Raw genomic sequence first — 25,542 nt, forward strand, 5'->3', positions numbered from 1 at the left:
GTGTGACACATTTCACAAGCAGCGCACTCTTTAACGCACCGGCGACACCAGGTGAGGACGGGCAGCCGTGGCATGACGATCTCTAGAGATATGTAGCCCCTACACAAATGGTATTTAAATATATCTCAGTGTGCCCTCCGTTTGCTCGCTTGCCCCTTTTGTTTCACGCTGTGGTTAGCGTTAGCGACAGATCACTTGTGGGATAAACCTTTCGGCTCTTCACCACAGATCTAGGCAGTCCTGATGGGATCAGTGTGGGCTAATCGTAAGATTAATGCAGGAGGCCTGCCCGCTGCCTGCTGGCAGGTGTGACTCATCCCGATGCCCACAACTGCAACATGCCAAGGAACCTTGGAAACGAAGAGTTCAACGATAGGAAAGAAATAGTCAGAAGCATCAGGTTATTTATCTGTGATCAGAACTAGTTTGAAATACATGCTCATTTGACAACGGGTCATTTCGTTCATAAGACGTACTCGATTGTGTGTGGTTCAATATTGTTTGCTAACAGAGTTGGCAAATGATCACCGTTAATCCCTGTATTAAGAGTGTTAACTGTGCACGTAAAAGGCTTCCTGCTGCCACCAAATTTTGATCGTAATCTCCTGGCTTTTTGGAGTAATGCTTATTTAGCCTTAGCCCATTAACTGTGTCAAGGAACATCATTCATCAACTGTTTTCTGTCAATGTAGGGCACATTTGATCTGGATTTGCTTTGTTTGTTGTACATGATCAAAAGACACAACACTGAGAAACCATATCAGGGATTAGTGTAGTTCACCAATGTTTGTGTCACGGTCTCACAATGTAGCTCAGGGTGAACTGCACATCTTAACAATCTGCCGTACTGTAGTGTGCCGCTATTCACGACTATTGAAGGGACGCATAATGGTCTTGGCAGAGTGTTCGGCATTCGGCGTGGAGAGACTGTGGGGTTTCCCTGGTCGGTGGCCAGAACCAGCACACAAAGCATGCAGTAGTCCTGCCAGAGGCAACGCAACTGTGGGCAGAGTGTAGGACGGCTACGGTCTGGCCCCCAGGACCCTGCCATTGTGGAAATGTAAGTGGGGACAGTGTCTGAATGGAGCTGAAAACCTTAGATGACCAAAACTATGAGCTTCAAATAGCTGGGTCCTGGGAAACATAGCTTGTTCTTTTAAGGAGGTCATAGAGAAGCCAAGAAGTGAGAAAAAAAATCCACAGAAAAAACAATGTTTGGTGTAGGGAATGTCAAATTTGTGCATCAGAAAAAGTGATTTACAATTTTTCCAAACCTTCCTGTGTCAGCCTGTCTACTGTGTTGGTCAAATCAAGCTGCTTCTGTTAGTTTAGCATGCAGCGGTCATAGCCGCCGCTCATAATTTGTCACTAGCCTAAACGTACACACAACTGGGGTGACAACTGAGGAACTCGTGGCAGACCACCACGTTACCAGCTGCAGTCAATATCTGGTATGAAGGTCCGTTGTTCCTCCCGAAGACTTCGCCGCATCTCGTCTTAAGTGGTGGGCCAAATAAAGGACCCACGGTATTGAGCGCACGCAGAAAACATTCATGAGATACTGTCTCATCAAAACTACTGTTTGTCTTTCAGTTCATTCCTTTTTACACATTGAAGCTGGCATGTTTACTATTCTTTTTTTGGTACAACTAGTAGTCAAAAGTGCATCTTAATGTACAGTAATAAAGAAGTACAATCGTGAAAACAAAAACAGACTGCCGTCATAGTTAGAACTGTCACTTGTCAGCAAGAGGGTCTCATGCTCGCCGTTTTCTTGTTTGGTTGCATGCATATGGGTTGCATATTAACATCCCAGCACATGTTGCTACCCTTCTGATAAAGAAAAGAAAAAATGACAGAGAAACATGGAAAGGCTCATTTATGATCTGAGGCTGCTTTGCGGCATCTGACAGTTTTTTTTTTTAAATCTGTGGTTGGTACAATAAAATTTCAAGACTATCAAGGGATTCTGGAGAAAAATGTGCTGCCTAGTGTCAGAAAGCTTGGTCTCAGCCGCAGGCCACACGTCCTCCAATGGGAGAATGATCCAAAACAGAGCAAAACCACCCAAGCATGGCTGAACGCAAACCATTCAACTATTTCAAAGTGGTCTTCGACGAGACCAGTTCTAAATCACAAATTGTTTGATGTCAGTGATTGCCTCTTGTCGTCTTCTGTTCCGCCATTGTTTTTGTCCAAACCAATTGAATGAGTTTGTGTTTTAAAATAATTCTAATGGATAACAACGACAAAAAAAAAAAACCCCACAATGCCTGATTTTCCGCAAAACGTGATTGAATATTAATTTGGTCAGTTTTAAGTTATTCCAGTGACCTGTTCTTTTTTTTTTTTGAATGTGAAGTGTACCGACAATTTTGTCCGTGTATATGTCAAGTTAGCGCAACACAGCACAGCACAGCACAGCACAGGTTGCCCACAAAATGTCTGGATACAAAGGAAACAACAGCATTATCAGTTGACACGCGACTCAGCAATTGGATCTGCAATTGCACAGACCATCACCCCAGTAGTGTCATGGTTCACTCGACTGACTTTCGTGCAGCCAAGCCTTTGTTCACTTCGCGCTCAGTGACAGTGTGAATTTGAGTGTGAATATGTGCCCTGTGATTGTAGCCTGCCTTTTGGGCAAAGTCAGCTGGGATAGGCTGTGGTTTCCCATGACCCTGAAAATGATAAGAGGTAGAAAATGGATGGATGGAGGGCAGTGCTTAGACCAAAAAGAACAGGAAATTCCCCAAAACTCGCTGAAATAAGAACAGGGATTTTGCAGTCAGCACACAAAACAACAAAGCATCTTGTTAGTTTTAAGAAAGAGGAGTCATGTGTGGTGTACTCCCCCCCCCCCCCCCCCACACACTTCTCTGACTCACACACACACAGGCGCGCACACACACACACCGACTAAGAAGGCTTTCAAGCAAAAACCAAGAAGCTGAGACCTCTTTTCAAACTCCTGCAGTTGCCTCCTTCATATAAAAGGATACTACTCTCCTCGCTACGCAGCCATCAAATCAGCACTATAACTCTATTAGGCACAGCTCCAGGACACACTAAGCAACCAATAGCCCACAATGGCATCATTGTCAGTGGGAATTGCATCCATTGTTGTTCGTGATACAGGATTTATTCCCCTCCTCCCATATTGTGACCTTCCCCTCTGACCCGTGCTGCCATCTCACATGCTCCAGAACTGAGCTCGTAAGGGTTTCTGCCTTCTGGGTCTTAAACGGCCTTCCACGATGAGCCGAGCTTGCTAAGTGGCTTCTTTCCACAGCTCTAGTGTTCGGATGATTCAGGTCGGTGTCAACAAGGAGAGAATGAGAGGTGTGCGTCAGGAGGCTGGGGCGGGGGGGGTCCAGGGGGGTTGTGGTTCTACCGACTGACCCTTAGAAAAGGTCAGTTACAAGGCATGAGAGGAGAGGAGCTGCCTAAATGACTCTTTTCTCCCCCTGGCCAGGGCAGAGACTGCGTATGGTTATTTATGAGCGTGTGGGAGAGCGAGAGGGTCTGCAATGAAACCCACCCGCCTCTTTGTTGCGAGGACCGGGCTGGGGTAAGGTTCCTGTCATTGGTTCGGTTCTATCGTATATACATGCACACGCACGCAAGTGCTCGCCCACTATTAAGGACCCCTCCCAGAGCCGCAAGGACAGAGGAGAGGACTCTGTTGTGAGGCAGATTTGGAGGGTGAGGTGTGCTTGACACAAAAGCTGTCAGCAGTTTGATAGATGCCTCTCAGGCAATAACACCATGAAACTTCCAGAAACCGCATACTGCTGAATACATTTCAAACTACTACTTTCAAACAAAATTCATGTACAGTTGCTTGGCTTGGATATATCAATTAAACAGGAGTATAACCATTGAAACACAATTATTTATGACACTCTATGATAACACAAGTGATTTACAGCAGGGGTTCCCAACCACCGGGCCACGGACCGCCACCAGGCCGCACAGCGCTGGAAAACAAACGAAGAAAAAAAAAAAAAAGTTTTTTTTTTTTTTTTAAGAATCGTTTTTTGGAGCGGAGTGGGAGACGGGGCTTGAGAACATTGGTGCCTGCTGGAAGGCTCCAAGCGTACGTCCGTCAAGGATCAGCTTCCGATCGGGAAATTCCGTCAGCACCGCAATCCACCAAGTGTTTTTTTTTTTTTTTCCCCTGGCAGAAAACAACACCGATCTACAGTATGTCCATGTAACCTTTCCATGTGGTCATTGATAAACACAGCCCTACTATAAACATGTCCAAATCTATTTCTTATTTGTATCTATCAACACACCCCTTTTTGGTTTAATCCTTGAAATGTAGAAGGTTCTGTTCACACCACTGCTGCGTTCTGCTACTGCAACGCACACCACTTCCCCCCCCCCCCCCCCCCCCTTCCCCCCTTGACAAAAGTTAAATTAAGCTTGAATTTCTTGCCGGAGTGAAACGGTCATGATGTCATGGTTTGAGGACAGAATGACTCGTTTTGTCTGTTGACTGAGAAGGCCTATTCTTGCATGTTTGGGTGGGAGCATGCATATAATTGCAGTGCGGGATAGCGTGAGGGGATGGGGGAGGGAGTGAGTTAGCACGCAACATGAGTTTTGGCTTACAGTTGCTGGTGTGGGTGCCAAACTTGTCCAGAGGGCTGATGTGTGTATCGTTGAGCCAGGCTAGTTGTGCACTTCTCAGAGGCTTGTGCTGTTCCAAGACACATCTTTCATTTGCACATGCTGAATAGTTTAAGGAGCCCAAGGCCATTTAGAAGCGGTGGACAGATCGAGCTTTTTGTACATTTGAAGGGATGTTGGGAGGTTGCCGGGCTATGCGAGCGTGTGTGTGTCTGTGTGTGCTAACAAAAATCATCTGAATGTCCATTTCCAGTAAGATTTGTCACCTTGTTTGCTTCTCAAGTTAGTTGTTAGCGAGCAACCAAACCGCGGTGCGCGTGCTGCTGCCCTTTTCAGGATTAGGCTGATGCCAAAATCTGACAGTAAAAGAAGAGAATGGAAAGCTTTGTCTGCTTTTTCATATCCTCTCAGTGGGAGGTAAAAAGGCAAGACCTCCAGACCTGGGTGAGTGGCGGTGGGTGTTTGGGGAGGGGGAGCTCTCAACTGCCAACCAGATGGGCTACCAAGCCGTGTGTATTTAGGGAGATCATATGGGATAACCTCACAAAGACAGATTGACATTTTGCTGACAAAACAAACCACCGCTGTCCTGCACGCAAGTGGCGCCCCTCCTGTACACGCACTCTCACGTGCGGCCGTGGAAATACTTTAAGTGGACATGGGTCTTAAGCAAGTTATTTCAACGTGTGTTAAGCACTCGCCGTTGAGCCACGACAATGTGAGGATAGCCATTGCATTTAGCCAGAAAATATCACTGAAACTGACAAAAAGTCACCCTGTTTGCATCTTGAACATCTCGAACCTCTATCTCTAAATTTGCATTTCTCTGATGCCGCAGGTTCCACGATATTGTTATTTGAATGTGAAAAGACTGCATTTGAGCCTACATGCCATGCCATGAAATCTCAAGAGTCAGAAAAATCAAAGCATGTTAGCTTTTCTTCAATGTATGCGAATATAATCGTTTTTATTTTTGTCAATTCTCTGTCTTGGTAGAAACATTTTTCTTCCCAACATTTGAAACTTCAGGACCCTCTGAAATGTTCAAAATCCCCGCCTCGTCTTCAGCACAGCCAGGAGGTTAACTACAAAATATTTTGATAACAATTTCATCGATTTTGGTGCATTTGTGATATTTAACACTTGATGACATTCATAGTGGTGGGAGGATTATAGGGCACATCCAGGTTGCATGCCCGTGCATGTGCCTTGGCATGAGCAGTCACACTGTGCCCAAGCCTACCTATTCAATATCATAGAGAGGTCTGCAAAATATACGGCTCCACAGTCAAACAAACTTGACTTGAGGTGAATGTGTGGCCAAGCGTGGCACAGATTGCACTAGAAAAACAAGTGAAGGCAATTATGTCTTAATGGAATTTAGACGATTGTTTGGCATCTCAAATGTAACTTGTTGCCACGTTTATCTTGTTAGCCCCCTGGAGTCAAGACAAAGATGAGCTTAGTGCTTGCATTCAATCTTTGTCATCGAATGAGGATAAAGGATGTGGCTTGAAGGTCGTAGGCTTCTTAAGCTGCTATGACCACCTTTACCTTTTGCTAATTATGCCTGGCAGAGAGGCTGGGTTTGTGTCAGCGCTGCAAATGTCCAAACGTAAACCAACCAGTCACTAACAACTTTTAAGTGGGGTGACGTAGTAGCGTAATAGGATGTTGTAAGAAATGGATACTCTGCCAGATAAACAAGCAGACGGGCTACAAAGCAAACATCCAGTTATGATCATGCAATACTCAACGAAGGTTGCCCACGTCGCATTGTTGAGCCCCTCATCGTGTTTCAATTTTTTGTCGACCGCACAAATTCTTCAGTGTGCTATTTCAGTACAGGTTTGGCTTTTGTATCTGGCGATCCAACGTCGTGGAGCTTAGTCTTGCACTCTTACATATTACAATACAGCTCATGTTTTCTTCTTCCTCTCCCTCCACCAGTTTGTAGTCCACACCGCCACCCTTAGTTTTCCATCGCTCCCCTCATTCCAGAGAAGTGTGCCAACTAAATAAACGAACGACACAATCCGGAAAGAGGCTTGCAGCTGGAGACGGTGGGCCGGACAATCGCTTGATTGGTGCTGTCGGAACGCATGTAGAAAGTGGGGAAATAGTATCGCAGCCATTCCCACTTAAGCACAATCCGCTGCTTTCGTTCGTACTTCGGAGTCCTTGTGTGAAAAGCGTGAAAAAGCATTTGGAACATTTTGGGTTTTCTTCAGGCGCCGATACGGCACGTGAGCTAAAAAAGAGACCTTGTTGGTAGCTAGTCCTCTTTGGTAGGAAAGTGTAACTTATCTTTAGGCTGCAAGGTCAAAGTGCACCATTAGAGAGCGGCAGATGTCTCCGAGCAGGCTGGCGTAGAAGAGAGGAGCACGAGGCGTTGAGTACATTTGGTCAGGCTTGACCGGGGGGTATGCGGAGGGGTTGGGACGATCAGAATTGTGCCAGCAGGTTCAAAGTTGGCTCAACTCTGTCTGGATGCTTGTTCCCTGCTGCCAATCACAATCATACTGACGTATGACTGATGCGTGACATGTCAGCAGCTTCAGTCACTCAAATGATTGCTTTTGAGCTTTTGATGGACTAAATACGCTCTTGTAGGTGGAGCAAATCACCTCGAAAGGTCCTGCGACAGATCTGTAATTGTGCTTCACTCGGTGCCTTTTAAACGGCCGACCAAAATGCCCTGCTCACTTTTTACAAGGGGAGGATAGCCTGCGTGAGTACATCTCACCATTACAGTCGGTAACATGAGATGGCGAACCGCAACACCGCTAAATCAGTAAAATGGGAGCCCAGAGTCACTGTAATTTGGGAGGGAGCTGGTTAACCACTCTTCATAATGGATGGTGTTTCTGTTTAGCCCGAGGCGTTGAAGCTGAGGTCATATGCAAACAAGGCAGATCCTGAGTCTCCACTTTTTAGGCAGTGCAAATTATTTAGTTTGATCAGGTCCACGTTAACCGAGAGGCTTCAATTTTCTGAATGTACATCCATCCCGAACAAACAAATGACGCAACAGCCTCTTTTTACGTATTTTCTAGCCTTTTTCGCTGTTGTTGTTGTTGCTGCTTAAAGGCCCGAGCTACTTTACCACACTATAATTGACCATAATGAAACAGCCTGGATTTGGGTCATTCATTTTCTTAACAAAATACTGTGTGGGCTGTTTCCCTTCAGGCTGTATTGTCACCCAAAAACTTTCTACATTTCACATTCAAATGAGTTCACTTGTACTGCCGTGAAACGCTTGTGATTTAGAGAAATATATTTGATGAAAGTCATGAATTTCCAGTATTGTTGAATGAAAATACCTGACTGAAGACTTGATAAGTGTCCTATATAGAACTAAAGTGATGACTATTACTAATGTCCGAATTGTCTATTTGTGAATATGGAGTGTGAGTGGTTGTTTGTCTGTATGTGGCCTGCGATTGGCTGACTGGTGGCTCTCCACAAAGTCAGCTGGGATGGAGCTTCAGATCACTCAGGACTCCAATGAGTACAACACGGACGAAATTCAATGAAAATATTAGCACAAATGATGTGCTAATATAATGTGTGCCCCCCCGCATCATCATTATTAATGACCACTTGACATGACAAATGTTTGCCTTTGTGTACGCAAAACAAGCAATTTAGTATTTTTTTTTAGAGTGCCCTTTCCCCCTCGTGTGCATTCGTTTCTTATCGGGCAATCACAAGACAACCTTCTGTCGTTGGTCGCGGTCATATTTTGTGTGTGTGTGCGGGTGTGGATGTCCCTTTAATGCATGACATCATCTTTTTTAGCTCCCGTTTCCCCTTAGCACAGTTCTCCTTGTTGAGCCTTTTCTGCCCAGAGACAATTGGTTAATTCACTGCTGTATCACATTGCCACCTCGTGATCCACCTGCAAACCCGAGGCACCTTTTTACTGTCCTTGACGCAGATTGGTTCAAAATTAAAACGGCTCCAAATTTCCCAGGCAAAAAAAAATAAAAAATGTTTACGCGTAAATTTAGCTGTCACGATTCGTAATTCGTAATCCTGAACATAATTTGCAAGACGTGTGCGACTGAAATGACTGGTATTTATTGTTTTATTGTTTAGTCGGTGTTAATGTGCCATCTAGTGGCAGAGGACGGGACTCCACCTCTTATGTCATAATGTCTCGCTCAATATTTATTATTCCGGAGGGGGGAAAAAAAATAGACCAATCAGTTGAGATACCTTCAAGTTGTCTTAACTTTCGACTTTGGTTGTGCAGCCTATTGCTTTCTCTTTTCTCGTGCACGTGTAGTACACAAAAAAAGCGATGGTGTCTTTCATGTACGTTTCGCCCAGATTGAAGATGAAGATACATAAATGTATGTCATGTATGTCCGACAAATGCAGGTGCTGTAGATTGCACCATTGTATAGCACGGGAATTCCTGTGATTGCGATTTATTAATCAGGGTTATAAACTTTAACATTGATTTCATTTGGCCAAGGTAGAGAGTTTCTCAGGATTTGCATGAAATGGGTGAATGCTGAAGAAATTGTACATGACTCTATGGCAAGAGAGAGGAACACAAACACACACACAAAATCATCCTTATTGATCTGCTTTCGCACTTTCATTACTCAGGTTGCTATATGCAGTATACAACTGTAAGCATTTTATAAGTTCAAATTTGAAATACAACTCAACTGCAGGGCAAGATTTCTTATTTAGTAGCCTTAACACTTTATCTATTCAGTTTGCTATCCTGCTAATGCTACAGGTATATGTTAGCATAGCAATTTTTAGCATGTTGGAATTTCATCAATTGAAATAGTATCTAATTTCAGGACAACATTGTCATAAGAAATGGCGCCTGAATACAGGGCAACATGTAAAATGTGTATCGAGAGCCCTTAACACTTACTCCGCTCACATCGCAATCTTGTTATATGTAAGCATAACAACTGCTAGCTTGTTAGCATTTCATCCATTCGCATTTGAAATAAAAAAATGATAAAATTATTGTCAGTCTGCCTCGCATTCAGCAGGTGGCAGTGTTGGGCTGCATTGGGCTAAATGACGCGCAATAGAGTAAGTACAGTAAGTACAGTATTGGGCTGTATATAGCAAGCCAATCCTCGAGGCTGCCAACAGGAAGGCGTCTGCAGAGATCTTAATGAATTAAAAGCACTTGAATGTGCATGTGTCACGATTCCAAGATTCATTTACTTGTTCACTTTCACCGCTGCGGCGAGCTTACTTGTGATTTGCACACAATCCTACCCGACTCCTGTACATTGTATTTGTCACGTCAAATAGTCTGTCAGTGTGCCAAAGCTCTCTGCTACAGGAGTTCATTTTGTTACACTCTCCTCGGCTAAATCTAGGCCGGCGTGACTTCCGACCCTGTCCTGACATCTTACATCTTACATAAGGAGCTTGTTAAGGAAAGGACACGAGCCTGTGCTCCGTTACTGCAGGTTAGGTAAGCTCATTAAGTTGGCCGGCCGTGCACGGTTAAAAACAACAGCTTCAAACACTAATAAACGACCTTACATACTGTATGCTTCCTTTTCAAGCACCGCATAAATGCTCCGGCTGACGTTCTCACCAAAGACACGTCTTTTGTGATATGCAAAAAAGTCCAAAGCCACATTTAAAGATCATCGAGCGTAATCATTTTGTACTTGTCGGACCGGCTGTCCTTTTCTATCTCCGTACGGGCTACAAACGCGAGGGCGGAAGCCTGAGCTGTCCGCCTCTCTCATCTCAGCGAGCTTTGTGTTATGATGACAAATGGCACTGTACTTTGTCGTTTTAGACGTGCACAGGCCCTCCCGTGTCGCTCTATCTTGTAATTTACTTCCGATTGCTGTCGATGTATGGCTCCTTTGCTCACGGGATGTAAGAGAATGAATTGTCTTTTAAAGCCGCGATCAAGTTGGGCCTTGTCAACAACAGATCTTTGCAGTTCCACCATTGTCACCAGTCGTCTCCTGAAATGGTGTAACCTTTCTCTTCGTCCACCCATTCATTGCATTTATTACTGGCGCACAGCAAAATTTAGGAACCTCAACGAACAAACGGACAACACAGAATGAATATATGTCATAATACGATGGACCCTCCGAAGTCAAGCCCCCCCAAAAGTTGGATCGTTTGGATTTCCAACAAAATTGTCTGGGGGAGGAAAAAAAAAATCCCTCAAAAGTCAAACAACATAACATGCTAGCACAAACAGTATGGAGTAGAAATCCTTACGGTGAATAGCGAGCATGGAAATGACCAGAGAAGTTTGCTAACAAACTTACTTGCTTCGAGTTTGTTATGTGTCAGGTGTCTTAAAATGAGGAATTGTTTTACTTTATTCTAGTTTTTATTGTACAGTGGTTTACCTCTCTTTATACAAAAATACAATTCATAACATTGCTTAGTAGATGTTTTATTGTTGATGACAGTTTAAGCATGGTACAGATGAATGTACTTAAAATGATTCCATATTGGAAATTATTAATGTCATTAAGTGAATCTCACAATAATTTAATGTCATGTGTTGTATTTAGAGTTTTTTTTTTTTATTGGCTCTGGATTATATTCTGGCCATGCGCATATCTGGTCTAAAATGCGTATTACAAAGGAGTCAATTTATCTCCACACTGTTGTGTGAAACTGTATGGATGCCCTAAAAAAATAAAACTACTGCTGAGATTTTTTTTTTTTTGCAAACACACAGTGCATAAAATGATGTTTCTAAAACATTTGGTAATAGGTCATGTTTAAAAAAAATAAAATACATGTGTAACCTTGTGTAAGTTGCATGCAGTTGGCCGATGTTTCTGCTAGATGGAAGCCGAAGGCATCGGGGGACAGCGGCCATGTGACCACGGATGCAAGGATTGGTTTAGTGCAGCTGTGACATCGGCAATCCACCCGTTCCCTCCCACCTTCCTCTCAATCTTCCTCGCTCTCCTTACGGCTCTGTTCTTCCTTTGCCTTTCTTCAGCATCTCTCCTCTAAGGGATGGCGTGCGTTGGTGATACCAGGGCGTCCAGGACTTAGCGCGCACTGACGGCACCCCTTTTTTCCAGGATTTGCTGGATATCCCCGAGCGTCCCCCGCTTTCTCTTACTCTCCCCCGCTGTCCTCCACAGCGGCTGTCGTCACCCCCCCCCCCCCCCCCCCCCCCCCCCCAACCCTCCATCCCTGTATATGGGAGTTGAGCCTCTGGGAGTGGAGGGAGTCAACCTCAGTGCTTCGCCGGGGAGCCGCGCACAAATAGCCATGCCCTGCCCAGTCATCCTTTGACCAGCTGGAATCATTTCCACTTCTGTCCATCTACACACCAGCGACAGTATAGGATGAAAATCTGCAACCATGATGCAAGGTAATCATCAGTACACTCTGTCTCCCACCCCTCGCCTCCTCCTGTTGCCCTCTCGTGTCCGGCTGGGCCATTAAGGACTGAATTCATTGATGTGCTCGTCGTGCAGTCTGGACGTCTGGGGACACTTGGACTGTGCATTACTTAGCATGCTGCTGGGTCTGTTGTGCATTGGCAAGCTACGTCCGATGAATGCAAAGATGAGTGAGGTGTGGTTAAAAAAAAAAAAAGAGAAAAAAAGATGGTGCTTTGGTGCAATATATTCCTGTCATGTAGCGATTGATTATCATTGTCACTATACATGTCTGCACATTACTATCTGTGCTATGTACAGTAAGTGTTCTGTATGTGTACTTGAGGATGGATGGAAGGTGAACAGTATCTGGCACCTCGTGCATTACAGTGTTGTTCTAACAGAACTCAATTATCATTCCACACTATAAGGATGCACTCCGTTACATTGTAAACTATAATGCATGGCTAAATCATATACGGTACATCAACCTTCATGACAGGTCCCCCCCCGTACATTGCTACATCAATGCTAACATGCAAAATAGATGGCAGCTAAAATTAGCAAGTGACCTGCAGTTAGTCTCCTGTGGTATTGTATGTACTTGCTGAGCTTCAGGATATTCAAGTGTTTTATGCCTCTCATAGTCTTTGTTCGCCACACGCACATACGTCGCTAATCGCTCTCGTCAAACACACTAATGTTCTAGTAGGGCACCGTTGTCCGTGTTTTACTTTATCAGAGACATTTGGGAAAATTTGATATACTACAACACAACATGACCCACTTTTTGGCGAGCTTGATTTTATTTACAGTGGCTATATAAAGTCTACACACCCCTGTTCAAATGCCAAGATTATTCATTTCAAAACTTCAAAACCACCCCCCACAGTGAGACCTGTAAGGGCGTGATTGGAAGGAATGCCCCCCCCCCCCCCCCCCCCGCCCCCCAACAGAACCCGAGCAGTGTTTTATCATTGGACTTCTGTGCTCGTCGCGGATTGTCCATTACGAACACCTTGTTCAAATGTAAGGGTGTCCATATGTGCACTTGGCACCTGGACACCCGAGGCCGCAGTTGGGCGACCGAAGGTGGAGGTGGAGACACTGGCCTCTTTGCGGCTATTTCACTCAAACTACTCTAACGGAGTGAGCGCATCAACATTTGCTAGTTTCCTTTCCGTCTCATTATTAGATTGACTCTTCGCAGCTTCAGTTTCTATTTGTCGATAGCCAATGTTTCTGTCCTTAAGGATTACACTAATTCATCTGGGTTACTGTAGTTCATGTAGATTTATACAAACCTTATTCTTGAAGTTACTGCAATTTTGCTTGCTTACTTACTTTTAAGAGACTTTAAATGTTAATGTACAGTATTTAATGTCATGGTACACAGTCAGTTCGTCCGTGCTGTTTCCTTTTAAATGTCAATACATTTGACAAAAGCTTCATTCTTCATGATGCCGATCTTCCTTTCTTTCACCGTATGTGCGCCAGGACTGAAAAAACGAACCAGGAAAGCCTTGGGCTTACGAAAGAAAGGCAAGGATACAGAGACGACGTAAGTTACGTTGTATGTGCTGGTATGGCGTTTGCAAAAACACTGACCAAAAGCTAAATGTAACGAGAAAAACCACACTGGATCCCACAGGGCATGCTCCCGATTTTGTCACATGCGGACAAAAAGCACAATTTGAGTGTTGTTACTCTATCCTGTGGGAAAGTTAGTAAATATTCATCCCTTAATCCCTGACAAAAAAAGAAAAGAAAATTGAAGAATCGACCACCGTTTTTGCCCGTGTTGAGATACTGACTACTACGCAGTTTTGTTCAAAGTGAAACTGAAAAATCTGTGCTATTTCCATGCGTGGACATACAGTATATTGCTGTGCTGTTTTCCAAAACGCTACACACTGTACATCCATTTCGATTATTCAGAGAAGAATGTTTTGAATTCAAATTGATATCCTCAGACCTGCGCATTTCACAAACTTTTTATCCTGTTGAAAAAAATCATCCAAACATGTTTGACTCAATGAATAGTCTCTGGACACAATGAATGGCATGGCAAGAACAAGCATGGTACAATTTGACGTTATCTTCATACCAATCCAACCCAAACAATTTGCGGTCTAAATTGGACATACATTTATATTGTATCCTAAATGATATTTCCACATTTATTTGATATAAACTATGTCTAGACCAGTGTGCATACTCCGGTCATACTATTTATGTCTCTCTTGTCATTTCAAACAGGAGCTCACCTGACAAAGAAGGAACTGGAAGTGGAAAGAAAGGAAACGTGTGTATATATTGGATTTTTATAGTTCAAATGTTGTGACTATTTCTCCTCTGCACTTTTCAGCAAAATACAGTAGCGCTGTCTGCATGCCAAGCTATAATACTGAGGAGAAGGGCCTGTTCTCACAAGAATTTTGAAATTCACTTTCATTCATCGAGAGGTATCTGTTAGGCTCACTTTTAATTGACTAATAATCGTGTTTGTGGGGTTTCAAGCATGGTGTGTAGTAGTTAACACGTCTGCCTCACAATTGAGAAGTTCTGGCTTCGGTTAATTGAAGACTCTGAATTGTCTGTAGGTTTGAATGTTGGTGGCAATCGTGATTTGTGATCGAAACGTACAATGCGATCGCCTGGCCACCAGTCCCGGGTCTACCCCGCCTCTCGCCCAAAGTCAGCTGAGATAGGCTCCAGCTCACCCGCGAGTCGACACTAATGAGGCACGGAAAATGGTTCGTTGTTTGTTGGGCATTGGTGCAGGGACATTCCTGTCCATGTAAATTGCTTACGTAGTTCTAATTTGTAATTTGCCCCAATGACGCCCGACCAAATTTGTGAGGACACACTGACTGAAAGAATCCCATAGTTTTTGCCTTATAAATAGTTTTTTGCCTTTTTTTCATTTTGACTTCTTATTCCTATGTTTTGTTGCATGTCGATGATGTTAAGCTTACTTGTTGTCATTTTGTACAGAAAAAGGCTAATGGCGCACTCAACGGTTTCTATGGGGAATTTGACTGGGACAGATACGTGAGTGTTCACTGCCTACTCTTGTCTTGCTGATACCTCTTTCACTGGCTTTTAAAGAATAAAAGCGCAACATGTCAATGAGCCTGTTTCCATAAGAATTTAGTCAAACCTTCTTATCTTAGTAAAGGCAGCTTTTTAAAATCAACTCTTGTATCAGCAGCAGTAAGACTACAACAATTTCCTGCAGAATTCTTGTGAGAACAGTTCCAATAATCTTCTAATTATTTACCATTTTGATCCCTGTCATTTCAGGCATCTCCTGATGTGGATGAGGAGGGTTTTAGCCAACGTCCTGGCGATGAAGGTGATGATATCCTTTTTGTGAGCAGTGACAGCATCCATCTGTCCGTTTTCCATTCCACTTATCTGGCCAATGAGCTGGCGCCTAGTCCAGCTGACCTCGGACGAAAGGCGGACCGCACCCTGAACTAGTCGGCCGTCAGTTGCGGGGCACATATAGAGATGGCAAATATTCCCGCTTACATTCGTACCGTCGCTGAGTGGGAACTGAACCCACTGCAGACTCTCACCTGATTTCTCACTCCACCGCAGTAGCAAGTGTGAGACGTTCGGGCTCCAACATGTTCTTTTGACCGTCACGGCTGCAACCCAGTCTCCATGCACGTGCAAGGAGACACAAATCCCATCAAGGCAAACAATAACATGCCACGAAAAGGATATTTCAAAGTGAATAGTGATGATTTTCTGTTTTGTTGGTTGTCCTCTTAAAGAGTTCCACTGTAACAAGGAGGCTGGAACGACTCCCAGTCGACTTGGATGAGAGGCAGGACTGATGAGGTTTCAATCATGTTTTTACAAGCACGGCGAGAACTTGCAAACATCACACAGGAGGCCCACAGCCGAGATTCAAACGCTGAACCTGACGAGCAAACCACTCGACCCCCGTGCATATTATTATCATCAAATCTAATTAAGCTAGTAAACACCAGTTTTTGCTCCATACAAAACCCAAGATGTCAGGATGACATTTGAATTTGAAATGCTGCAGAAGGATGAAAAGTAGTCTTCTTGTTTGTCCTTGACAAGTGCTCACCAGCTTCCGCAGGAAAGCAGTTTTTCTCCTCCAGTGAATCCGAGGACGATGAAGAAATCAAGAAAAAGTTCCAAATCAAGATCAAACCGCTGGTGTCTGAGAGGGCCAAGTGCGTCCCTCCATCTGTGGATGAGCTGAAAGCCTCAGTGGGAGGTTTGGCGCTCTCTCCGTCTCTGGTGAGCCAACTTCTGAACAAAACTCGAAACTGTATTTCAAGGTCAGAGGACAAAGATTTCAAATGTTTCTTGACAACTCCAGAACCCCTTTACAAACCACATCTGCCATTTCGAAGCGATTATATGACGTCACACGAGCCAAACATCCCGTTGTGCTATCGTTCCATGCTGTTGCTCATTTGTTGTCGCATGAGTAAACAATGTCACGACGGTTTATTTGGTTGTACAAATGGTTCGGGCAGCGCCGAGCGGTTTTCTTTGGGCTTTCCAAGTGAAAAAGGAATACGTGACCAGTGGACAGGCAAAGTCAAACGTGCTCGGCTGTGGGTGCCTAGCTAGCATTCCAGTCGTCGCAAATCCTCCTCCTCCACATATTCCAACACGCTGCTCGCCATCATTGCGTGTAGTGTGTAGCGCGCTGTGTTTGTCAATTGCAACGTCACTTCTGGTAGCCCTTGGGGCTTCGGGTATGTTCAGGGAGGACTCGATACGCCTCGTCAAAACATCCCTTTTAGCTCAAATATGGTTGAAAACTTGCTGGGAGTTACGTGCATGTATTACATAACGTATAAACAATGCAAATATGAATTGTAACATCTTTGTCATCTGACCTTTCATAAAACGGGAAGCTTAATGACCTCTGTTGTGGTTTTTCCTCATTCTTTTTTTGCATTCATGTCTTTTTTATTTGGTTTTTAACTAACCTCCTCTCTTCTTGTAGAAGAGAAGTCCGGTAAGCCATTTCAAGTTTCTCCACAATACAGATCGCATGAGATCATCCTCAGTCTCCCCCTTTGCGGCGCTCGACATACAAATGAACCTTTTTAGCCGTGCCCTATTCAGTGTCTGTACGTGAATGTAAAGCTTTACTTCTACAGCTGTCAAATAATGCACACAAACATAACACACAAGTCTCCGTGTTGACGGAGCTCGTCTCATCGGAGTCCGAATAATCACGTTGTCCTTCTAATCAATCTCCTGTGTGTTATGGCTCATGTTGCATTATAAAAGCTTTCAGTTCAAGTAAAGAGGCGCAACTGTGTGCAGTTTGAGTTGATGTACGTTTGACTGATTTGTCACTCACTTTCTGACCCAGGTCTCTTCTCTCTTCCTTTTTGCTGGTCTCAGAGACGCAGCCTGGTGAGTTTCTGGCATCATCTACTGACTGTTTCAAAGCAGACACCGTGAAACTTCCCACCGCTTCTGCAGTGCAGAATGTAACAAGACAGTCCTTTTAGCCCCGCTCAGAAACGTGATGACATTCGGAGGTAGCTTGGAACGCACTTGCGTTTGGGTTAGGTGATGTGACTTAGTAATAAAACAGGACACTCCAAGACAAAAAGTTCAAGTCACAACACGACAACTTTGTTGAAACAAACATTTGTGTCTGAGAAAGAAAATGGAAATTGGTCCTACAGTAGATTCAACTCAACTCCACCTTTTTTAGAGAGCACTTCAAACAACCACAGGATGAACTTTGAATGTATTGTCCTGCATGTGTTTTACAAAACAGGTAACAATATGTGATGTTTAGATCTTCACAAAAAGGGTTACACACAAATTTGGACTCTGTGGAGCATAGTTCCACATGCGTAAGACGTAAATGGTAATGAAATAAATGAACTGATTCAAAGCAAACTATTACAGTTAAAAACTAATCATGAGGCAATCTTGCTGGTTTTGCGATACAATATTTGTATTTTCAAAATAAAGTAAAATGAGTTCGGATGGCAATATTGCTTTGGGAATGTGTCAATTTTTGTTGTCGTGATTGTTTCGCAGGGACAGATAAAGCGGCACCTGTCATGTAAGTGCATCTGTTTCAAATGTTTGTTTGTGGTATGTTTGCAGCCATTCATCTGCCGGTCGATGTTTCTTCTAGGCGAAGAGATTGCTCGACCCAGACGTTCTACCCCGACGCCAAGTCCTGCCCCTGACGCCCCGAGGTCTTTGATTATTGTCTACTATGAAGTAACAAACATGATCATATTGAATATCAGAGACCAGAAAGGTTTGCGACACTGTCTACATTGTGTACACACTTCAGCGAGTCAAACTTTGGACGGGGTCCGCATTCTAATGAACTAACACAAAGACATCGCTTCATTAGAGTCTGACGTCATCTTTTCACAATTTGCTTCTTTTCCCTTTGCAGTGACCGGCTAGCACAGAACATTCCTGCCTTCTTTGGACATCCCTCAGAGACACAATATGCCAGATATGATGGTATTGGAACTAGTGTCACATGAATACATGCAGTATGAAGTTACGACAGAGGCGACATTGTTCATCTTGTCATGGTCTCATTCCAGTGGTTCCTGCCGACGTCTGGGGAGGATCGAGGCCAAAGTCGGAGTCGCTTTTGAGCAGAAGTTTCCCAACAGGAGGTATTTTTGTCGTCGAATTATTCCGAATTGTTGGAATGTTGAGACCTGTGTTGAATTCTCATTGCAGCTCCTCCTCCGCTCCCTCCCAAAAACATCGTGTCACGGAGTCGAGGCTATCCTTCACAGTCTGCTGGTAAATTGCAGTGAAAGCGCATTGTGTACCGAATTTGAATACAGTTGCCTAAGTTTGCCATGTTTGCAGTTGATTTACCCAACGGAAGAGCAACTTGCAGCTCGGCCCCCATCTACCTGAGCATCCTGTCCCCCTCTTCGTACCGAGGCTGCCCTGGCCCTGACCTCGACGATGTGTTTGGCCCCGTGGGCAGCCCACGCACCGACGAGCACACCGTGTCCGCCACCAGATGGGTAACTTTTACAAATGACAGACCTCCACCACCAGATGAGCCCGCGCCGCCCCCTCCGCCTGACTCTCCTGCCCCAGACACACCCTCGTCCACACCCTCCACCCCGTACCTCTCGCCTGGACCGCCTCCCATTGAACCCCCGCCTTCGCCGCCGGGGTTCTCGACGGATTCTTTGCCTTCTTTCACACCACTGGACTCACCGCCTTCCATCGTGCTCGGACCTCCTCCCCCGGATGAACCGGCCCCTCCCCTGCCACCTTACTTCACTCCCACAAGTTCACCAGCAGTCTGCCTTGAAGAGGAGGCGATTGATGAGGAGGTGCTGCAGTTTGTACGTTACACGCCCTCCCCGTTACCAATCAGTCCTGTGCCTCCTCTGCCAGCGGAGAGAAAGTCCCCTCGAGCAGGAATTATATCGCCCCTGGTTTTGGGGGCAGCGGGGGGAAAATGGACTCCAGAGGGAGGGAACCTGAGGGATGACATCTCAGACTTCACTGGTTCACCAAGAGAGCTAACACCGAGCTTCCGTGGAACGCCGCCTCCTCTTCCTCCCACCACATACCGATCGATTATGTCTTCCCCAGGGCCTTACTCAGGTAGTAAAACAAATTTCAAGTCCAGGAGTTTTCATTTTCTTCCCGTACCCGCGTGGGTTTCCTCCCACATTCCACAAACATGCATGGTTGGTTAATTTAAGACTCCAAATTGTCCATAGGTGCGAATGGTCGTTTGTTTTTATGTGCCCTGCGTTCGGCTGGCAACCAGTAAGGGTGTACCCGCCTCTCGCCCAAAGTCATCTGGGATAGGATCCGGCACACCTGCGACCGTAGTGAGGATAAGCGATACAGAGACTGGATGAATGGCTGGATGGCTCGATAAAAATCCGACGGAAAGACACTGCATACAGTATTTGAATTGTACTGCCGTCGTTGGATAAAAGATGCATAAAGTCGTGTTTACCCAAAAACTAACATTTGCTTTTGAACCAAGACACAAACCTTTTGTGACTTTGTCGTGGTGGTGGTTGTTGTTCAGCAAACAAGAAACGTCGTCACGCGAACTTACTGTAAATGTGTCCCGCTGTGACATAATGGCGGCGCTAATCTCAGATACTTGAATGTGCCTCAGGTCCGCCTTCGCCAGCCCGTTCTGCCACGTCACAGTCTCAAGGCGGTCCGCTCCCTCCTCCCCCTCCCCCGCGGCCTTCCTCGCGACCAAAGTTGCCCCCAGGAAAACCGATCCCAGACCTGGTATGTGTACTGTCCAGGTTTGAACAACAGCATATTGTTACCGGATATGAAAATATAAATGTTGCATCTCAAGGGGATTATCCCATGGAAATAATTTTCAACTGAAAGCGAAGCAAATATTCTTCATCAATGTTGCGCATAAGGAACCATCTGACAAAGAGAAACATATTGCATATTAACAGCGGCACACAAGTTTGTGACACTCACATTCACACGTCATTATTTGCCATAATCCAGACTCGACCCTTAAGTCCTCCCGTGTCGGGAAGCCCTCCGCCTTTCGCTCCACTGGCTCGGGCAGAGAGCTCTTCCTCCATCTCCTCCATAACGTCGCAGAGCGCGGCGTCCACGCCGACCTTAGGGAGGGACCTCTACTTATCCAACACAGGTACACCCATGTGGCGTCCATCTTGCTCGTCATTGTGTCCTTTGCTCACTGTCATGTCTCTCCTCATGCTTCTTTCCCCCCTGTCTGCTCACTCAGAGGCCACACAACCTCTGGTCTGGTTTGACCACGGCAGGTTTTATTTAGCGTTAGATGGTGAGTGGAGTTTCCTTTCTAGTGACCTCATCATAGCAGTGCGATCCACCAGTCAATTGAACAAAGAATAATATTTGTAAATTGCTGCATACTGACGTGACTCACAGTGCAGTTTGAAGTGAATTGAACGCTACTGCTTGGTTAAAACAGGGCTGCACTTCTGTTTAGAATCCACCTCATTGCTCACGCCGTCGCACGTCTTGCTCATGTACCGTTATTTGGATTTTGTCTAACCGATTGTGTCTTAAAACCCTGCGGCCACAGTACAGGCTATCGCTGAATGTTTGCTGTGATATGTAGATATTTATTTGTATGCGCGTTTGTCTCATTTAGGATGTTCAAGAGGGCCCAGCCCACTTACCATGGGACCCCAAGACACTCTGCCAGTTGCAGCTGCCTTCACAGAAACTATCAATGCCTACTTTAAAGGCGCTGACCCCAGCAAGTAGGACCACATTTTTCGCTTCGGATGTTTATAGACTACCGTCTTTTTAGAATATGGAAATACGCGCAACAGATATGATTGCTACGATCATTTTCTTGGAATCTCCTTTTTTCCTGCTTTTTCAGGTGTGTCGTGAAGATCACAGGCGAACTAGTGCTCTCCTTCCCCGCCGGCATCACCAGGCATTTCGCCAGCCACCCGACTCAACCGGTCCTCATCTTTAGCATCAGCAACTATACGCGACTGGAGCAGGTCCTCCCCAATCCGCAGCTGCTGTGCAGGTGGGCGTATGCAGCAACACAAAGTGCACATTTGGATGCTACATCAGAAGACAGTGACTGAATCGTGTTTATTCTTCTGATCCTTCCAGCGATTCCCCAACAGACAGTCTAGACACCAAGGAGTTCTGGGTGAATATGCAAAACCTGATGAGTCATCTTAAGAAAGTGGCTGAGCAGAAGCCTCAGGCAACATACTACAATGTGGATATGATCAAATATCAGGTATCCATCCATCCATCCATCCATCCAGCCAGCCATCCATCCATCCAATCCTTGGTTCTGTGTGTCCCAGGTTTCAGCAGACGGGATCCAGTCCACTCCTCTCAATCTAGCCATGAGTTGGCGTGGCGATGCCAATAACACAGACCTGAGAATAGACTACAAATACAACACAGAGGCGATGGCAAGTCCAGCTCCGCTTCACAACATCTACTTTCTGGTTCCTGTGGATGGAGGCGTAGCCAAGCTCCAGGCTATGGTCCCACCTGCCACCTGGTGAGGCTTTTCGTCATCAGTGGGATTTATTTACTACTCATAATGTATTGTAGGTAATATGCCAGCAATGTATAGTGTAAGGCAGAACCAACAAATGTTCCTCAACAACACTGTGTTTCAAATTATTATGTACAGATTTCAGAGCGAGAAAGTAAATTTGTGATCATCGTTGTTCTAGTATACGCTGGTGCCTCGAGATACGAGGGACCCAACTGACGTGTTTTTGGAGATATGAGCCGTCAATCGGCCAATTTTGTTTTTTTGGTTTTGCTGTCACTTGCAAACATGAGACGTGAGTGCATTATGGTGTCAGGTGACTCAACTCACTTCGCAACAAGTGGCAGATATAATTCAGCAACACTCTTCCAAAAAACAGCTTCCAATCTGTTGATTGCCGCTCTCGGCTGAAGGTTACTGTCGAACTAAAAATGAAACAAAAATAATTACATTTTCTGTATTTCAAATTCTACTCTAACCCTAAACCTGACCTTGCAAATTTCCCAATAGTGGGACTGATAAAGATGATCTTATCTTATTTTATCTTAAGATAGCCCCTGCTACCTTAATGCTAGCACACAATGTGAAACTCCATTGGCACATAGAGAATGTAATAATACTCACGGGCATATATTCTTTATCCTCTGCGATGAACAACTAATATTACTGCTGTACCGAGAAGCCGAGAGAGGAGCCGAGTCTCTAGTACACTACTATATATCGATATAGTATACTGTCCTATACTGCCCCCAGGTGGCTAAGGCACGCACACCAGAATGAGCAGCACAATGTGAATTGAAGGAGAAAGTGCGACAAAAACTGTAACTACTGTATGTTTTTATCATCTTAAGTATAATATTATACAGTTGAATGGCATTCCCATTCATTTCAATGGGGCGAGATCATGTAAGATACATCAACTTGTATCTCAAGGCACCACTGTATGTACCTTATGTGACGTGCCTTGGCTCCTTAAAGGTTAGGAAATACTGCTCTGCTATATGACCTTCAAGTTTACTTTGGAAAGAACTGGATTTACTGCTGCTGGGGGAAAAAAAACAAAAACCCAAATTGTTTCTTTTCAAGGAATCCAGAGCAGCAGACGATACAGTGGAAGATTCCGAGCCTTTCTCATAGGTCTGAAAACGGAGGCAAGTATCTTTTGAAATGCTCTCGCATCATTTGATTCCCACGTATTTCGGGATCGTTTTTCGTGTACGTTGAGATCAGTTATGGCTGTCTTCGTGTGCCGCAGGAGTAGGGGCTCTCCTGGGCCGCTTCCAGATGACAGCGGGTCCGTGTAGGCCCTCCCAGCTGGCAGTTCACTTCACCAGCGAGGGGAGCACAATGTCCGGTTGTGACATCCAGCTGCTCGGAACTGGCTACAGGCTGTCCCTGATTAAGAAGAGATTTGCTGCAGGTCAGTTCGAACCATTGGACACACGTGGACACAAAGTTGCTTGTCTTTGAAACCAGTTTGAGTCATTCTACTTTTCTAAAAACACTTTGTTTGACTTCATAGGGAAATATTTGGCAGATAATTAGCGGACCTCCCTATGCGCACAACCAGGGGAATCCGTGCTTTTTGACTCTGAAGACAAGGAACGCATCCTCCGTTTGGTGTACTTTAAACTTTAGAGCATCCATCAGTGGAAATACGACTGATGAGCGTATGCAAAATATTTAGTTTGTTACTTGAAACACTTTTGAGCCCTAAAGGAGTAAAATCCTAATTTACTCCTGGAAATTTAATAGCGTGGATGCATACAGCGATGCAGCCAAGCCTCCCTACTTTTTGTCTTACTTGTTGTCATTGTAAATTTACTGTAAAAGATTATAGATTATATATTACCACCGCAATCTTAAGGTGGAAAATGTACAAACAAATGTATGATAGTGTTACTTTCCCATGGAATGATATTAAATTCTAGATTGTTATTGATCTAATTTTGAATCCCACCTCCAGTCCCATTTGTTTTGAACGACTTATCTTTCTCATCCTATTTTTCTGTATGCAGCCTCGGAAATGACACCTCATAAAACAACAACTGCTTTGTCAGCTTTACTTTTCATTGTTTTATGAATTATTCGTACGTAAAACTTGAACTTGCTGTCTACCAGCGAGGGAATTTTTTTCAATCAGACTCAAATGACTTCATGTATCATAAGGATGCTTCTTTTGTGTGCAAAAATTCAACCAAAAAAATAAGCACTTTCTGGAATTCATTATCCCTACATACAAAAACTCTCCTGTGCAAAATCTGAAATTTAGTGGAGATATTTTAAAAACAAAAATTGTTTCCCGCTCATTTTAAAAGATTGGCCGTCGATCAGCTGCAGCAGTTTGACATCGACAACAAAAATATCACTTTTTTACCAACACTGTGAAGAAAAAAAAAAACAACAAAGAATCTTGGCTGCGTGTGACTGATGAAAAGCTCGTTTTTCACTTTGTGTTTCTTGTCTGATTGGAAAACAGGAGGTTGTAATTTGAAATAGAAATGCTGTATTGGGAAAATGTTATGCCGCTTGACGGTCGTTAGAGCATATGGAGGTCGGTCTTGGTTAAATGGCGGACATCAAAAAAAAGTGGTGAATGTTTCCCAGAAGAAAAGACAAAACATGACAGAAACCGCGTACATGTGTACCCGCTGTAACTGTTTTTATGTTCACCCTGTTGATTCTATGTTCAATTGATTTTTCCAATAGCAATATTTCAATATTTAAGTGTAAAAAGTGTAGATAAAGAGTTATGGTTGAAATATTTCTCTAGGCATATGGATATGTGTTTGTGGTTGTTTATTGATGTCATAAGGCTGTTCGGTTCTATGGAACAACACCATTTCTCTTCATTTATTGTTTGCCATGTGGGTTTGTTGTGCAAAACAAAGTGTTACTGCTCATGAATAACTTCGGTGCCGTATGAAATCTGCATTGCCCTTCACCGGTTGTTTCAGTGTGTCTCCATGTCGATAAAGTCATGATGCAGTGTACTGTATGTATTGTATAATCATTGCTATTACTGTACGTCCTATAAAATCCCACCCTGGTTTGCTCCGGAGAAACTCATTGTCAATGAATTCGGCATGTCGATGTTCCCCGACCGACTCTGCTGGTGATGCTGTATTTGGCCTGCACTCAAGGCCCCTGTTTTTTTTAAACTTAGTTTTTATTTATATTTCATGACTTCATCTGCAGTGTTGATCCACTATGTTGACTCACGGTTAAGGCCTCGGCGTAAGAACACCTCATTCAAATGAATTCTATTTTCTTTGCCTTACTATTATTATTATTATTATTTATTTTTATTTTTTTTTGCATATCGAACATGATGTTTTTAATGGCTGTATGTCTTTAAATACACACAGAATATGCAAACTTGTAATGTACATTTCCCATCCAAAGATTTGAAAAGTAAATATGTGAAAAGGTCAATATAATGTAATACCTGTTTTACTTGGGTAATAAAGAAAAGAAAATAAC

General features: G+C 44.2%; 1 protein-coding gene across 5 annotated transcripts; it reads left to right on the forward strand.

Moving 5' to 3' along the window:
• The first annotated feature begins 11,797 nt into the window (after positions 1–11,797).
• Positions 11,798–25,542, forward strand: sgip1b (SH3GL interacting endocytic adaptor 1b). 5 transcript variants are annotated; one of them, XM_061798050.1, is made up of 23 exons: positions 11,798–12,004; positions 13,512–13,575; positions 14,274–14,319; positions 15,012–15,068; positions 15,321–15,378; positions 16,123–16,298; positions 17,020–17,031; positions 17,427–17,438; positions 18,081–18,105; positions 18,181–18,244; positions 18,454–18,524; positions 18,611–18,685; positions 18,753–18,818; positions 18,888–19,646; positions 20,179–20,300; positions 20,538–20,688; positions 21,175–21,286; positions 21,412–21,567; positions 21,657–21,789; positions 21,860–22,062; positions 23,146–23,210; positions 23,315–23,479; positions 23,582–25,542. In XM_061798050.1, the coding sequence occupies exons 1-23, from the start codon at positions 11,995–11,997 to the stop codon at positions 23,602–23,604; spliced, it is 2,625 nt and encodes an 874-aa protein (XP_061654034.1). In that variant the 5' UTR covers positions 11,798–11,994; the 3' UTR covers positions 23,605–25,542. The 5 variants fall into 5 exon arrangements, with proteins under 5 accessions (XP_061654034.1, XP_061654033.1, XP_061654031.1 ...); XM_061798049.1 differs by lacking the exons at positions 11,798–12,004; positions 13,512–13,575; positions 14,274–14,319; ... (1 more) ...; positions 15,321–15,378; positions 16,123–16,298 and adding an exon at positions 20,785–20,841 and having other exon boundaries at positions 16,645–18,244; XM_061798047.1 differs by lacking the exons at positions 11,798–12,004; positions 13,512–13,575; positions 14,274–14,319; ... (1 more) ...; positions 15,321–15,378; positions 16,123–16,298 and having other exon boundaries at positions 16,645–17,438; positions 18,081–18,244; positions 20,538–20,841.

Source organism: Phyllopteryx taeniolatus, chromosome 14 (genome assembly GCF_024500385.1).
Source record: "Phyllopteryx taeniolatus isolate TA_2022b chromosome 14, UOR_Ptae_1.2, whole genome shotgun sequence".
Taxonomy (NCBI): domain Eukaryota; kingdom Metazoa; phylum Chordata; class Actinopteri; order Syngnathiformes; family Syngnathidae; genus Phyllopteryx; species Phyllopteryx taeniolatus.

Coding starts and splice junctions, on each gene's coding strand:
- sgip1b (XM_061798050.1), top strand. Junction 15,379..16,122: donor TCCTGGCGATGAAGGTGATG/ATATCCTTTTTG, acceptor ACAAGTGCTCAC/CAGCTTCCGCAGGAAAGCAG. Junction 20,689..21,174: donor CCTCTACTTATCCAACACAG/GTACACCCATGT, acceptor TGTCTCATTTAG/GATGTTCAAGAGGGCCCAGC.